This window comes from Rousettus aegyptiacus, unplaced genomic scaffold, assembly GCF_014176215.1.
Source record: "Rousettus aegyptiacus isolate mRouAeg1 unplaced genomic scaffold, mRouAeg1.p scaffold_m13_p_14, whole genome shotgun sequence".
NCBI classification, from domain to species: domain Eukaryota; kingdom Metazoa; phylum Chordata; class Mammalia; order Chiroptera; family Pteropodidae; genus Rousettus; species Rousettus aegyptiacus.
Genome location: NW_023416289.1, coordinates 41,516,914 through 41,532,203, shown reverse-complemented (window position 1 = coordinate 41,532,203; position 15,290 = coordinate 41,516,914). Strand labels below are relative to the sequence as shown.

Here is a 15,290-nt window from a genome sequence, read left to right as displayed (position 1 = left end):
AAGTCATTAGGGCTGGGGAAACAGGATGTTGGGATAGATGTTCAGAATATTCTAGGGAAGGTCATTTGGCCTAGCCCCTGCCTGTAGGGTGGTGCAGTCAGAATTACTCCCAAGTTCGTTGTCACTCAGGCTATCCTGTGACAAGCACAGACAGCATACCCGCAAGCATGTGGGAGCTTAACTAGGCATCATCCGTAGCCCTGTGAATGTGCCCAGCTGCTCCCTTATCCGTCATGCCACCTCATCAAGAACACGTTGGGCATTAGAGGACCACTGTCCTGTCCCCTTGACGGTTCTGCTTATGCAGCTTCCATATCCAACTATAAACTGGCAATGCAGAGCTATTTTAACAGGGGTCTGCATGTCGCCCCCATCAGTGCTGGTGTATTCCAAATGCAGATTCCTGGGTCTCACACAGACATGCCTGCTGGATCCAAACCTCTGGGGGAATTGCTTAACATACATAAAGTTCACGAACCTCCACCTGTCCAACTCGAATCCCAGCATCCAACAAAGGTTTGATTACGGCCACCGTTTTTAAGGCAGTGGCTCAACTGAGGGCCAAGGATATCTCAGCAGGCTGATGGTGAACAATGAGTCTTATTCATAAACATGTTTGTACATGGAAACTTTTCTCGGTGTGGGAGCCTAAAGTTTTCTTTAAAGGCTCCAAAAAGGAACCAATTCAATAAAGGATGGTCACACCACTGTCACAGAGCTGTTCTTTCCTGCTAAAAGCATCTTTATCTTGGGGTCAGCCAACACCCTTCAGATTTTCTCTATTCCTATCCACTTTCTTAATTCAGCCTCACTTTTACTTGGTCTTGCAAGTGTAAATCCTCCAATTGTTCTAAGCACTGACTTGACAGGACTTTGAGGATGTTATAGCTCTCCTTGAGAGGAGGCACAGTCTGACGAGTCTTTACCTGGTGATTAAGGGGGACTGGCATGCTGGGTTCACTTGGCTCGAGTCCTTTCTGCAGGGTATGAGGTTACTCAAAGATGGTGCCCAGGAGCAACACACTCTGGTCACAAACTGCTTAACAGGTAACTGAGCTTTGTTAGGAGCTGTCAGCATGCCAAATGGGTGAATGCTGCTTCCATTTAAAAATGACTAAATCAAGCATGATGTAGCAAAATCTCAATGGAGTTAGGAGACTGGTTTCTGGCCTGGCTCCACCACCTGTGTGGCCTTGGTTAGTTAAGTCTCTTCCGTCCCTGAGCCCTCACTTTTTCCCCCGAGTCACAGACTAACCTAGTCCATCTTTGAGCCCCAGTGGTAAGGGCGACAGGACTACTGAAGGGAGTCCAGAGTACTGTGGAGGCTGAACGCCATCCTCTGGCCTCCCTTTCCCCTGGTTCCAGGACAATCAGCTTCCCTTTTACCTCGCATTTGCTAGTGTTCCAAATAAAAATTCTCTCCAACCAAAAGACTGGGGTATTCCTGGGGGAGGGAGGGGCTCACTTTCTTGGGGCGTGGCTCTTAGAAACAAGACCACCATAGCAATTGAACACTGCCAAGGGTCACACGCTCACCATCTCCTCCCTCAAGTACGTTGAAGGCAGTAGAGTGTAAAGCATGTGGGTGATTAAAACACATGAAATTAAGCTTAAATTCAACCTCTGCCCTAACTGGGTTGAATGACCTTGGGCAAGTCAATTTATTGGTTTTGATTTTAGATTTCTTCCCTGCAAGATCCTCTCCTCACAGGATCAGTCTGAAGATGATTCCAGAAAATCTAAGAAAATACTTGAGACAAACTAGGCATTCAAACGTCAGTCAGCCACCCCAACTACCCCTCTCCCAATATACTTAGCTGAGCCACAGTTCAACTCTGGATGGGTATCAGAGTACCTCCCCTTATGAGGCTTCCTCCCCTGACAGCCCGAACTCAGAATCTTCTCCAATGCCACAGCTGGGTCTGGTTCCAGGAGCTACTCTCCTCTATTGCCCAAGAGGTCATGCTTTCTCAACATGCGAGCACTCTCAGGGATCCACAGTGAGAAAACTGGGTGACCCTGGGGGAAACAGCTCACATTGGGCCAGAAGTAGGGGACAGCGGTGTGAGAAGAATCTAATGGTTTTCCCAAATATTCCTGCCACCACTAGAACCGGCTTCAGGCTTTTCTACGAAGCCGTGGGGACCTCTAGTGGCCAGAGAGCCATGCTGCTTCCATCTAGCACCAGAGTGAAGTCCCTGCTCCCTGGGAGCCATGCCCTTGGATTTCAGGTCCATGTCTTCAATTAAGCAAATATTTACTGAGCTCCCACTACTTGCCAGGCTGTTCTAGACGCTGGGAATGCAGCCATTAGAAGTTAGACCACATCCCTGGGCTCATGGCTCCCAAATTCCACCCCACACAGCCAGGCCAGCCAAAAGCACATCAATCAATGTCCAACTCAGTCTTTATTGACTGTTTCATTTTGGGGCCACCAGTGCTAACAGGTGGAAGGGTCGGGGGTACCTTTATGCATATCAAGGACCCCAGAGCACTCCCTCAGAAGAGAATAAATCCAGTTACAGAACTTACATAGCAGTTGGGAGAAGTAGAGGAAGGGGCACTGTATGTACAGAGATCTCAGGGGATCTTGGAGGAGGGTCTTCAGCCGACAGGGAATGGTGCTGCTGAAGGGGGAAATGGGCATGGTCAGCCACTGATCTGGACCCCCTCAGCCTCAGCCAGAGGGTAGATCTCAATGGTCTCCACCAGGGGCAGTGCCTCCACTGCAGTCTCCATGACCGCCAGGCCGACAGCAGCTTCCGCCTCTGCCAGCTGCTGCCGCACAGCTGCCTGATGCTGCTGCTGGTGGGTCTTGCGGTGCTTCCACAGGTTGGAGAAGGAGCGGTAGCTCTTGCCACAGTCGGGGCAGGAGTAGGGCCGTTCGCCCGTGTGAATGCGGCGGTGTTCTGCCAGGCGCATGGAGATGGCAAAGGCCTTGCCACACACTTCACAGGCAAAGGGCCGCTCACCTGTGTGCAGGCGCCGGTGGTCCTTCAGGTGGGTACTCTGCCGGAAAGCCTTGCCACAGTCCGGACAGGGGTACGGCCGCTCGCCTGTGTGGATGCGCCGGTGCACCTGCAGTGATGTCTCTGTGCTGAACAGCTTCTTGCACTCGCTGCACTCCAGGCCCCGGCGTCGGGCAGGGGTGCCAGGGGTGGCAGGGGCGGCAGGGGTTGCAGGGGCAGTGCCTGCCAGGGTTGCCGGGGGGGCAACTGGTGTGCGAGGGGCACGTGGGGCCCGAGGGGCTGGGGGCTCCTTGGCCAGGACCTCTCCAGGCCCAGCAGCTGCGTGGGCCGCCTCATGCGCCTGCAGCCGAGCAGCAGAGCCCACTTTCTTGCCACAGGTACCACATTCGAAGCGCCGTGGGCCCTGGGCAGCAGCAGCGGCACAGCGGTGCTCGTGGAGCCGCAGTGAGGAGGGGAAGGCAGCCCCGCAGGATGGGCAGCGGTGGGGCTGGCGCCCAGCATGGGCCACAAGTTGGTGTACCTCTAGCAGCCGGCGCAGCAAGAAGGAGCGGGGGCACTCGCGACACTTGTAGGGATACTCGCCCGTGTGGTGGTAGCGGTGCATGAGCAGGCGGTAGGGGCGGTGAAAACGCACACCGCACTCCTGGCAGCGATAGGGGAAGTGCTGGGCGTGTACCAGGCGATGCTGCCTCAGTGTGGAGCTTTGTGTGAAAGCCTTGCCACAGTCCCCACACCGGTAGGGCCGCTCCCCGGTGTGTGTGAGCCGGTGGCGGGCCAAGTTGGCAGGCGAGTTGAAGGGCTTAGAGCAGTCTGGGCAGGGGAAGGGCCGTTCACCTGTGTGTGTGCGCAGATGGTTTCGCACGTGAGACTTCTTTTTGAACATCTTGCCACAGATGCCACACTTATGGCGCCGTTCCAGCCGATGCACAAAACGCTGGTGCCGGGTCAGCTGTAATGCCTTGCCAAATTCACGGCTGCACAGGAGGCAGCGGTAGGTGCCTGGGGCAGCGGGCTCTGCTGAGCTCTCCTCAGACACGGGGGGCTCTGGGGCCTCCGGCTCTCCAGTCTCTGCTGGATCTGGCTCAGGGAAACCGATGACAGGCTCCTCTGGTGGCACTGGTGTTGTGGGCAGAGGGACACCCCCGACCCCGTGGGTACGCCGGTGATAAAGGAACTTGGTGAGGTTGACAAAGTTCTTTCCACATGGACACGAATGCAGAGGATTCGGGGTGTGCGCTCGCCGGTGGGCCAGGAGGAGGGCCTCTGTGCTGAAGGCCAGGCCACAGTCCACGCACAGGAAGTGAGACTCACTGCTGTGGTCTCCAAGGTGCTGGTCCAGACTAGAAGGGCTGGGGAAGACACGACTGCACAGGGGGCACTTAAAGACACCCTCCCGGTGACTTCGCAGGTGCTGCTGTAGCTGATGAGGTGAGAGAAAGAGCTGATCGCAGGCTGAACAAAAGAGCTCCTGGGTGGCTGCCCCGCCGGCCTCTCCACTGTTGGTCCTCCGGGCCTTGCGCCCCCGGCGATCGCGCCCAACAGCTTCACCGTTACGCAGCTCGTAACTGTGGTCAGAGGACGGCAGGGGATCAGGCTGCGTCACAGGCACCTCGGCAGGTGACGGAGTCAGGGTCTCCTGCTGCACGGCAGGCTCCTCAGACTCCGGGGCAGGAGCGGGGAAGTGGGTGGCCTGGTGCTCCAAGAAGTCAGCTGGCAGCTGGAAGAGCTGAGAGCACTCAGAGCACTTGTAGAGGAGCAGCTCCACCTCAGTCACCACCTCAGTGGTAGTGGCAGCCGCGGAGGGGACAGCAGCCCCTTCTCCGCCCTCTTCTGCCTTGCGGTATGAGTGCTCCACAGCCACACGGGCCTGGCCCATGGGGGGCCCTAGGACAACTGGGGACCCCAAGACAACTGGAGCCGGAGGCTTAGTGGGAGTGGCCCGGAGGTGCGTCTGTCGGTGGTTCAGCCAGAGCTCCTGGCTGGCGAAGAGAGCCTTGCAATCCACACACTCATAGTGGATGGTGCTGGAGCTCAGGGGAGGCGCCTTTGGTGGAGGCTCAGCTGGCACTGCCTCCTGGGGCGCCATCATTTTCAGGTGCAGTTCCTGGTGCTCCAGTAGCTGGCTGGGGGAAAGCAGCAGCTGCCCACACTCCAGGCACTGGTACTGGCTCTCCTGCACTAGGGTCTGATAGAGGCCCGTGCCAGAAGCTGCCTCTGTGGCCACAGTGACTCCAGGGTCGGCCACACCCACCACCTCAAAGTGCTGCTGCGGCACATGGGAGTTCTGATGCATGAGCACCTCCTCCAGGGATCCATAGAGCTGGTTGCACTCGGAGCAGACAAATCGGTGCTCAATGTACAAGACGGTCTCCTCTGACTCTTCTGTCATGGCAGCGGCAAGGCCCTGGGCTGGAAAAGGGGAGAGGTGGGGACAAATCACGAGTAAGCCACTGCTTCCTCAGTCCTTGTCAGGGACAATTCTTTCCCTTTACCCCCCGCCTCCCGGCCCACCTAGATCTATATCCCCAACTTCTTGCTTATATTTTTCCACTTCCATCCCCCCTCCCTAACGACCCTTCCTCTCCCAAACACACAAGAACACTAAGCACAGAACCTCCAGGCAGTTCCTTCCCATGAACCTAACCAAGTCTCACCTCTGAATCAATCTGCATCAAACTCCACCCACCAGATCCTTGCAACCTGTCCAGTCCCTCCCCTCCGTGCCTCACACGTGGCCCAAGGCCCTGTCCATTACAGGGAACTTGGATCCTCTCCACTCAGACCTCACTCCACTGATTCCTCTCCTCACCAACCCACTACCCCATTCCTGCTCCCAGGTGCCCAGGGGAGTCCACACAGGCCCTAACCACCCACTTCTCCCAGCCTCACTCCTCCTCCAGGCTCTCGACCTCTTTTTACACCCAGACCACTCAAACTGCCTCAATGCCCTGCTACTGTCAGCACCCTCACATGGTGTAATCCCTCTCCTTTACACGCAACCCCAGCTAACTGCTGCTACTCTCACCCGCTGGTGTCCACGTACCTCACATCAGACTATCCCTTCCCCCAGTCAACTTTTCTCACATTGGCCTAACCCATCTCCACACAGACTTTTCCCACCTTAACCACTTTCCCATGATTCCCAGGTCCCTCTTTAAATTAAGGCCCTCTCCCACAATTCTAATCCCATGCCCAGAATACCTAGACCTATCCCCACAAAAACCTAACCCTTTCTTCATACCTAGACCCTTCCCACCCTGAGACACCCTAACTCGGGTCTCCAGGGTACCCAGATACGCTTCACATCAGTCACCTCTTCTTTGCACTGAGACCTCATCTACAAATCTAATTCTCTCTGGGCCTCCCAGATCCCCTCTTCACATTGATTTAAACCCCTCATCTTCAAATACAACCACGCTAACCCGTTCAGGGATTCTCAGACCCTCCCTTAGCATTTATTTTCTTCTTTGCAAAAAAGGCCCCTACCACCCTCATCCATTCCAGAGACATCCCTTCACATTAATAACCTAAAATTTTCTTCTTTCCACCCTAACCCATTCCAGGGATGCTCAGACCCCCTCTTCATATCAACTTAATTCCTCTTCTTTGCAAAAAGATCCCACAAACAAGCTAACTCAATCCAGAGGTATACAGACTACCCTTCATAATGGCCCAAACATCTTTCACACATAGACCCTCCCACTGCCCGAGTCCCCTTTAGGATACCCAGATCCTCTCTTCATATGCAGAACCCCACCCCCCTCCACACACACACATACACAAACTCTAACCCAGACAAAGCCAGAACCTCTTCCTCACATCTGGACCTTCTCACCAACTTCCCGACCCAGACCCCCAACTTCTCATCAATTTAATAGCTCATTCTCACTTCAGTGATATCCAGACACCCTTTCCCCCTCCGCAGATCTCTCTCACCACCCTAACTCCCTCCAGGAAAACCCAATTCCCACTTTTCACTTTGCCTTAATGTCCTGTACTTTTTAGTATTACCTCCACCCAACCTATTCTAGGTACACTCAGACATCCTCTTCACATAAGGTTTCTTTGCGCAGAGACCCCCTCAACTCATTCCAAGGGTATCCAACACCCATTCACTTTAACTCCTCTTCACATTAACGTAACCCCATTCTTCACACCTGGACCTCTCCCCGAGCTCTAAATCTGCCCTCTGGGGTTGTCCGTTTCCTAATCTTTTCAAATCAAGACCCATCTCTCTGGCCTAATTCTTTCCAGGAATAACTCGTTCTTCTCTTTATCAATTACCTCTTTTCTCACGCCCTAAACCCCTCCCCGGGAACCCAAGTGCCTTCTAACCGTCCACCCCATTTGGGGCCTGGGCTGTCCCACCGCCAAGTCCTGCGCTCCGATACCCCCTGGAGCCTTGGAGACCCTCCTGGGAGAAGCTCTAACGCCTTCGTTTCCACCCAGGTCCCTTCCAGCCCCCAGCCCGGGCCCCGCCCCTCCTCACTCAGCCCTTCACACGACTCTAGACCCCTTCCCCACCCGCCACCCCGGCCTGGCCCCCGCCCGGCGGTCCGCGCGCCCTGCCGGCCGTTGGTACCGCTCGGCTCTCGCCGCCGGCGTGCGCCCCCCTCCGGCCCTCAGTGCGCGGGCGGGGTGGCGAGAGCAGGCCGCAGGGGAGGGTGGGGAGCTGGGCCGGCCCTCCGCGCGCGCGCGCGCGCGCCCGCCCGCACTAACCCGCCTCGGCCGTCTCGCTCGCCCCGGGCCCGGGCCCGGGCAGCCGCTCCCCTCGCGCGGCCACCCTAACGCTGCGCCCTCTCTAGCTGCCGCCGTCGCCTCTCGCCTGCTCCGCAGCCTCGCTCTGGCCCCCAATCGTCCTCAGCAACACCCCTCCCACCTTCCTTCTCAGCGGCCGCGCGGACGGCCGAACGCGCCCAATCATCGCCCGCCTGGCCCCTGCCGTTCGACCAATCGACGCTCACGTCTCCGAGCCTTGAACCAATAATGTGGTTCCTCGGGATCCGGGTTGATAGTTCCCGCCCCCTTAAGTCCCCTAGAGGATGCTCCTCCTCTATCTCCTTGTCGACTCCGCTTGACGGCTCGGGAGGGGAGGGCGGCGCCGTTACGTCAGACGGCGGAGCGAGGCTGCGGGCGCCATCTTGGGGGCGCCGAGCGGGAGTCGCGTGGGGGTCAGGGGGGAAGTTAGGGAAATTGAGGCACACGACACAGTGAGGACGGGGGTATAGAGGCGCGGGAATCGCGGAGGAGCCAAGGGAGAGAATGAAGCATGAGTCAGCGCGAAGAGGAGAGGGGATACTGCAGCACCAAGCATAGGGACGGAGGAAAAGGGGAAATCAAGGTTCCAGACTGAGTCAGAGGAATAAAGGCAGCGTGCCGGAAGAGGAGGAAAACTGAGGGACCCTTGAGGGAGGGGAGAGGAGAGGAGAAATGTCTGAGGAAAAGCAAGGAGAGAGGGAATCTGAGGAAACGAGGAAAATCTGAAGGAGAAAGGAGGAAATGGGAAGTGGAGAAAAAGGAAAAGCAGAGACAGGCAGTTTCATTTGAAGAAACAGAGAGGACAATCAGAGTGAGAACCTGAAGGATGTGACCCTGTAGCGTCGGTTACACTCTGCTTCTTTCCAGAGCGCCTTCCAGGCTGACCACCTGCATGCAGCTCGAAAGATAGCGTCCGCATGTGTCCAAGGGCTCTGGCCATCCCTATTCACCATCCTTTTCTGACCCTCGGGACCTTGGGAGCGGGTTGCCTTAGCCAGCGCTGTTATTCGTGTTCCCAGAGCTACCCGCTAAACCCGAGGCCCCGGGAGCTGCAAGAGATTCGCTTGGCCAAACTGCCCCCATCTCTTAAATGAGTGAGTCTTGGAATATTTGGTCATCCACATTTGTGAGGCCAAAAAGTTGCTAGGAGTCCCCAAACACAATAAAACTTAGGTCTGACGCTTCAGCCATCTTTTTGCTTTCAATTCGTTTCTACCCCGGTGTGCTAACTTTCTGCTAGATTAAACTCCCTAACACCAGGCCCATGTAATTAAACTAGGCTGCCTGGATTGGGTCAGATTGGATTGGAATCAGCCCTGCCACTTTCTAGCTGTCACCTTGGGCAAGCTGATTTCCCCATATCTCAATTTCCTCATTGTGAAATAGGGATAAATGCTCCTGTGTCGTGGTTGTGAAGCACAGAGTAAAAGCTATGTACGAGTTATTTTATTAGGAACTCAAGTAAATAACAGCCAACATGTCCCAAGTGTGTTATGTGCTAAGTATTGTGCTCAGCGCTTTCCGTGCATTATTCAGTTTAATCCTCACAATAATCCTAGAAGGGAGGAACTATTGTTCTCTCTTTACAAAACAAACCACCACCACCAACAAAATGAAGCCCAGAGAAGCTGAGTAACTTGTCCATAATTAGGAAAAGACAACCAGGATTCCAACCTAGGAGTTGATGCCGAGGTCTACACTCATGGTCCCCAGGCTCTAATGCCTGGCAGGCTGGACCCAGTGGCATGTTGAATGGATAAATAAAAGTAGAGGAAAGAAATTGGTGAGAATCAGTGAGCTCTAAAGCTGGTAATCTGTTTGCCCTGGCTGTGAAATCACCTGGAGTGGGAGCCAGAAAACCTATAAGGAAGGCTGACCTTTCACAGGTTCTGTGCCTTTGGACAGGTTCTCACTCCTGCTGATGCCTCCTTTCCCCACTTGAAAATACCAAGGTGGGTGGGAGTAAGAAAAGTAAAGCAAATTCAAGGGTCCAGCTTGGCTTGTCATGCTGCTCTCTTCTTGGACCTTCTGCTCAGAACCACTCCCCATCCCCGCCCCCACCTATCTGGGTTTGCAATGTCCCTTCTTGTCAGATAATCCAGGAGTAAAGTAAGTAAGCTAAGGCTTGGATCAGTCTTTCTGAAGGTGGTGGCATGGGCTAGGACTTATGGGACAGGTATTTTATGAGGATAGGTATTTTATGCTAGAGTCTCTTCAAAAGCAAAGCCCCTGAGGCTAGAGTGAGTCTGGGCTTTTAGGCCTAGCTGAAGCTGAGGATGGATGTCGAGAGACCATAAATGCACAAGTAGGGTGAGGTGTGTGCAGAGGTCGTGGACCTTCAGGGTCAAATGTATGTCAGGGATGCCCCACATGCCAGCTGCAGAGGGCTTCACATGCCAGGCCGGTGCAAGAGTTGCCACATGCCATATGTGCATGCACGCAAGGCACGCAGTCACGTGTGCTGGGGGGCTGCACGTGAGTGTCAGTGTCTCCTCCCCATCACGAGCATTGGGGGTGGTGGTGAGTCATAGGCTCAGCTTCAGTGCCAACTGTCATGTTCCTTCCCCCCAAATTTCACCCCCCACCCAGCCGTGCACCACCCACCCCCACTCCAAGATCTGTGTCGCTGCTTCTCTCTCCCATCCCCCTACCATGCTCAGCTCCTTTCCGAGGGGGAAGAGTCTCCCACTTCAGTTGGCTCTACCCTCCAGCTCCCTGCCCTTTCCCACCCTTTGCCTTTCCTCAGGTGACTAGAAGACCTAGCACCTCTTCTCCCACTCAGTTGTCTCTGTGAGTCTCAAGGATTTCTCTATGCGTTATCAAGACTTCCCATACTCACTGCCCATCCCTTCACTTCTGTGTGAGATATTTCTATTTCTGGGGGCTTCTCCTTTGCCTCCATAGGCTGGCCACCCCTGCCTCAATGGGCCTCCCATGTCCACATCCTTGTCTTTGTGGGTTCCCTGGTGTCTGCAGGCCTCCCCCACTCCCATTTCTGTGACCTTCTCCCACTCTCCTTGGCCCTCCCTTCACCCTTGTCTCTCTATGTACATCCTTGTTCCTATTTCTGTGGGCTTCTCCAGTCCATGGCCTTCTGTCACCATGGACCAGTCCCCATGACAGAGGAACAGGGCTTTCTGTTCCCATGGGCCTCTCTCCACTTTCACGGTGGCTCTCTGGGTCCACAGCTGCCCTGTCTCCGAGGTTCTTTGCTTGTCGCTATGGTCTGCTCCCTTGTCTCAATGGCCTTTCTCTTGTCTCTGGGCTTTTCCCTGTCTTTGACCTTTTGGGGTTTGTGGACCTTGGCCCACCTCTCTGGGTCTTGATGGCTCCCTGTAGCCCTCTGCCCCTAGCAGCATGGCCTTCTCCTCAGGTCTCCCTGCCTCTCTTCTCTCTGTCTCCTGTGCCCACGGGCTGCCTGGGCAGGGCGGTGGCATGGTGTGGTAGAGGGGGTGGCCTGGGGGTGGGTCCTCCATCCAATGCAGCGCCTTCTCCTCATCAGCATTCTCCTCGCGGTGCCCCCAGCCCCGACCAATACGGGTTCCCCCTCCTCCGACTCCCCTCCCTCTTCTCTTTCTGCCTGCCTCCCTTCCTCCTGCCCGCCCGCCCTCCTCCCAGCCTCCCTCCCTCTCTCTCTTCTCTCTTCCCCCACCTCGATCCAGGACCCAGCGCGGGCGGCGGGCGGGCAGGCGGGCGGGCGGGCAGGCAGGCAGGCAGGCGGCGGCGGCCTCCGAAGGGAGAGGTGGCGGCAGCGGGCAGTGGTGGCGGCCAGCAGCAGGGAGGCAGGCCCAGCTGGGGAATAGAAGCCGGCGGCTGAACCTCGCAAGGGATCAGGAGTCGGTGGCCAGGCCCTCCCACCAAGGCCCTGCACCGGGCACCCCCAGGACACCCCACCCTCCTCTGTCTTCCTCTTCCACCTGCTTCTCTCTATCCTCTCCCTCGTTCTCTCCCTTCTCCCTGTCTCTCTACCTTGCCTGCCCCATTCTCAGCTCTCCGAGTCTCTGAGCACCCCAGTCCCTCCACTCTTCGCCCTCTCCCCACCCCCAGCATGCTTTTTCCACAGGGGCTGAGAGCTTGAGGACTCCAGGCCCTTGCCTCATCCAGGGCAGGGCCAAAGCTGGGGGGAGGGGGGAAGGGGTGGCCCCCTCCCCCCTATCAAGCCCTCCCCTCCCCCACTTCTCCTGATGGCCGGCTTCCTTGTCTCCACCCAGTCCTCGCCCCCTGTGGCTCCCCCAGGCCGGCCTGGCTAGGGGAGGGGGCGGGGGCCCTTTCCTGGGCCGGCTTCCCCCTCCCCCGGCTTTGCCTGTGCCCCCTCTCTCCTGTTTTCACCTTCTTTCCTCCCTCCTTTCCCTCCATTTGCTTCTTTCCCCTCTCCTTTCTCCCCTTCTCTCCTCCATTTTCTCCTTTCCCCTTCCTCCCCTCTCCAACCCGCCCTCGCCTCTTCCACCTGTCCTTGTCCCCGCTCCTGGGGAGCCCCTGTTGTGGATTAGTTGGGGGCCCCCCGCCGGAGGCGGGGGAGGGGGCCCTGTGGACTGCCCTCTCCCCCCCACCTCAGCCACACCACCACCCAGCGCCAGAGCGTCTCCCTGCTGTCGTTCCTCGGGCCTCGAGGGAGCCCAGCCCTACGTCCCACCAGGATCCGTGAGTGTCTGCAAGGGCTGGGGTTGGGCTGGGCCCGGCCTAGGTCCTGGAAGGCTGGACTCATTGTCCCCTGGTGAGGCCCTTACATTCCCCTGCTCCCGGGACCGGCAAATACCCTCCCCCACCAGGGGCCTGCCCTGCACCCTCCGTCCCCCCAACCTCCATTCCCCTTGGCCTTTTCTCACCCCTCTGGGTACACAGATCACCCTCACCCCCCCACTCCAAGATCCTGGGGTCCTGAGGGGCTGACTGACTCTCGCTCGTGGTCTCACTCCTTCTCGGGACTCCTGGCACATACCGCCTTGCGTTCTCCAGCCTGGGTCCTGGTGGCTGGCTCTGCTCCTGGCGGTCGGTCTCTCTCCTCTGAGCCTCTTCCTCTCTCTCTGCCTGCCACGGGCCATCCCCATCCCATCCAGTCTCTGTCTCCTGGAAACATCCTTCTGGTTTTGAATCTCTATTTCATGTGGCCCTTGGGCCTCTCTCTGACTCTGTCCAACTTCTCTTCTCCAACCCTTCCTCGGTGTGTCTGTTGATAGCTCTTTCTCTCAGAACTCCTTTGTCTCTCCTCTCTCTCTCTTTTGGAGGCTCCCATGCTAGATCTGGCCCTTTCACCACCCTCTGTCCACCCTGTGCTCTGCCTGGGCCTGTGTTCACCTGGCCTGCTCCCTCTGTAACCCTGGCAGAGAGGCATAGGCAAATCCCTCTTCTTTCTCTCACTTTTCTGCTTTCCTCTTCAGATCCACCTTGGGCCCATCTCCATCTCCTCTATCCCTTACTCCTTAGCAGCTGCCCCATGGTCCACTTTGTCACTTTGTCAGTTTGTCATTTCCTTGGTGGTCTCTCCACTCCCCTATCTTCTTCTTACTTCTGTTTCCCCCAACGTGCCCCCAGGCACCCTGAGTGGATGCACCTCTGTGTGGACTTGCTCCCCTCTTGTGGGCACTCGCCCTGTCCCTGCCTTTTCGTCTCCAGGTCACTCAGTCTTCTTTCCCTCCTTGGTTTCCCTCCCTGACTCTCACTCCCCCTCTCCTAGATTGTGAGTCTGTCTCTGTCCTTTCCCAGTCTTATGTCTTCCCGCTTGTCCCTTCCTCTTCTGTAGGTCTGCTGTGACTTACTTTTTCTGTCTCTCTGTTTCTGACTAGCTCTCCTTCTTTTCAGAGTTTTGTTGATTTCTCTCCTCCTCACACCTGTACCTGTTGTCTTTTTTTTTTTTTTTTTTTTTTTTTTTTTTTTTTGCCCTCTCCCTCACCCCATTTGCCTTCTCTGACCTGATTTGCCTTCTTGCCTTTGATATTGATATCTCCCTTGCCCTATTGTCTACCTCCCTCCCCTGGCAGGGCTCCTCACTCAGCCCCTTCTGCTCACTTGGCTGCTGTGTTTCACCCTAAGTCCCTGTACCTTTGGGGCTCAGGCCTGCCTGATTCCCTGTCCCTCCTCTCCTGTCTCTGTCCCCTCTGGTGTCTTATTTCTAGACGATGTCTGTGTGTTGTCTCTCATTTAGCCCCAGTTTCTTCCTTTTGGTCTGTCTGTCTTTCTGCTTGTGCTTTCCTGTACCCCTATCCATCTGCTGCTCTTACCTCTGGCCCTGCACTCTGTTTCTGTCTTTCTGATCTCACTCAGATCTGATGCCTGTGGTGCCTGCCCTTCTGGCCCCCTCTCTTCCTGGGTCTTTCATCCTCTAGTCTCTGCTTCCTGATTTGCCCCCAGAAACCCCTGGTGTCTGCCTCTCTCCTAGCCCCGCCCTCTCTATCCCTTCCCTGTGTTTTCTCCTTTTGGGTCTCCCAGCTTTCCTTGCTCCTCCACCCTTGACAAGCCTTCACCTTAGATCCAAATTATAGTCTGTAGCCCCCAGCCTCTCCAGCATGCCCTGTCACCCTCAGCCTGTCTTCCCCAAAACCCCCCAGGGGAGAGAGATAGGGAGACAGAGACAGACAGACTTGCTCAAGGTCACATAGGAGTCAGGGGTAGAGTGGGGATGGATGGGCTCTCCTGCTGCCCATGCCTAGGTTTTCCAGGTCATAAAGGATAGTCTGAAACGTTGCATTGTATCTCTGCCCTCTCCTAGCAGGTTTCATTCTGCCATCTTGCCAGCTCAAGCCTTCCTTCCATGGGAGTTAGATGGGGTGTGGGGAGATCCCAAAGGTCATCTCCCAGTACTCTGGGCCTCAAAGTACCCTCTCCCATGGAGACCCCATGTTCCTTCTCTCGGGGCACAACCTTTGACCAGGGGAGCCGTGCATCTGGCTTAGCTCATCCCTTCCCGGTGGTTTCCCTGCAGAAGGCTGGGGTACCTGCAGGATTCTCTTAACTTGGCTGGAGTAGGGGGAGCAATTGTGGGGAGCAAAGATGCACTGTCTCCCCCTAATCATTAGCTCCCCAAAGCAGATGGGGGCTGTAGTGTACTCCTTGCCTTAGTTTTCCCTTCTGGCTCTCTTCGGTAGCATCTCAAGTGGGTTTGTGTCGTCTCTCCATTCTCTGTCTTCTGTTCTATTCTGTGTCTCGATTTCCCTCTTTCCTGCCTGTCTTACTATCTCTCTCCATTTCTGTCCCCCTACGTTCCTGTCTCTTCTGTCTTTCTTTCTCCTAATTGTCTCTTTCCATGTAACTCTCCATCTTTGTTTCTCTCCATCTCTAGCCCCATTTCCCTGTCTTCTTTTCATCTTTCTATATTTCTGCCTATTTTTCTCTTTTTCCTTTCCTGAGTCTGTCTGTATTTCTGCCACTTGGGTTTTCTCTTTCCATCTGTCTGTCCTCCCCTTTTTCTCTTTATTCTCTTTCTTTTTAGCCCCTTGCTGCCTTGGTTCCATCCTTCTGACTCCATCTGTGTGCCTCAATGTATGTCTCTCTCTTCAAGTTTCCTAACTCCTGGATACTCTACCCTCCATACCCCGGATGTCCAGGCCTCTTCTCCTGTGGGATTAT

The 15,290-nt window shown here is 55.8% G+C and overlaps 2 protein-coding genes across 11 annotated transcripts in view; one reads left to right on the top strand and one right to left on the bottom strand.

Annotated features, from left to right (window-relative positions):
* Positions 1-2,389: 2,389 nt before the first annotated feature.
* Positions 2,390-13,143, bottom strand: ZNF574 (zinc finger protein 574). 4 transcript variants are annotated; one of them, XM_036232364.1, is made up of 2 exons: positions 12,667-13,143; positions 2,390-5,378 (listed from the first exon to the last, which is right to left on the bottom strand). In XM_036232364.1, the coding sequence occupies exons 1-2, from the start codon at positions 12,773-12,775 to the stop codon at positions 2,650-2,652; spliced, it is 2,838 nt and encodes a 945-aa protein (XP_036088257.1). In that variant the 5' UTR covers positions 12,776-13,143; the 3' UTR covers positions 2,390-2,649. The 4 variants fall into 4 exon arrangements, with proteins under 4 accessions (XP_036088257.1, XP_015985416.2, XP_036088258.1 ...); XM_016129930.2 differs by lacking the exon at positions 12,667-13,143 and adding an exon at positions 7,689-7,831; XM_036232365.1 differs by lacking the exon at positions 12,667-13,143 and adding an exon at positions 7,552-7,569.
* The window catches only part of GRIK5 (glutamate ionotropic receptor kainate type subunit 5), a 51,949-nt gene continuing 48,078 nt past the window's right edge, over positions 11,420-15,290 (top strand). For all 7 annotated transcript variants that reach the window (XM_036232360.1, XM_036232357.1, XM_036232359.1 and 4 more), the window contains exon 1: positions 11,420-12,368. The gene's annotated coding sequence lies outside the window, so the exon portion shown is untranslated. The remainder of the gene's footprint in view (positions 12,369-15,290) is intronic.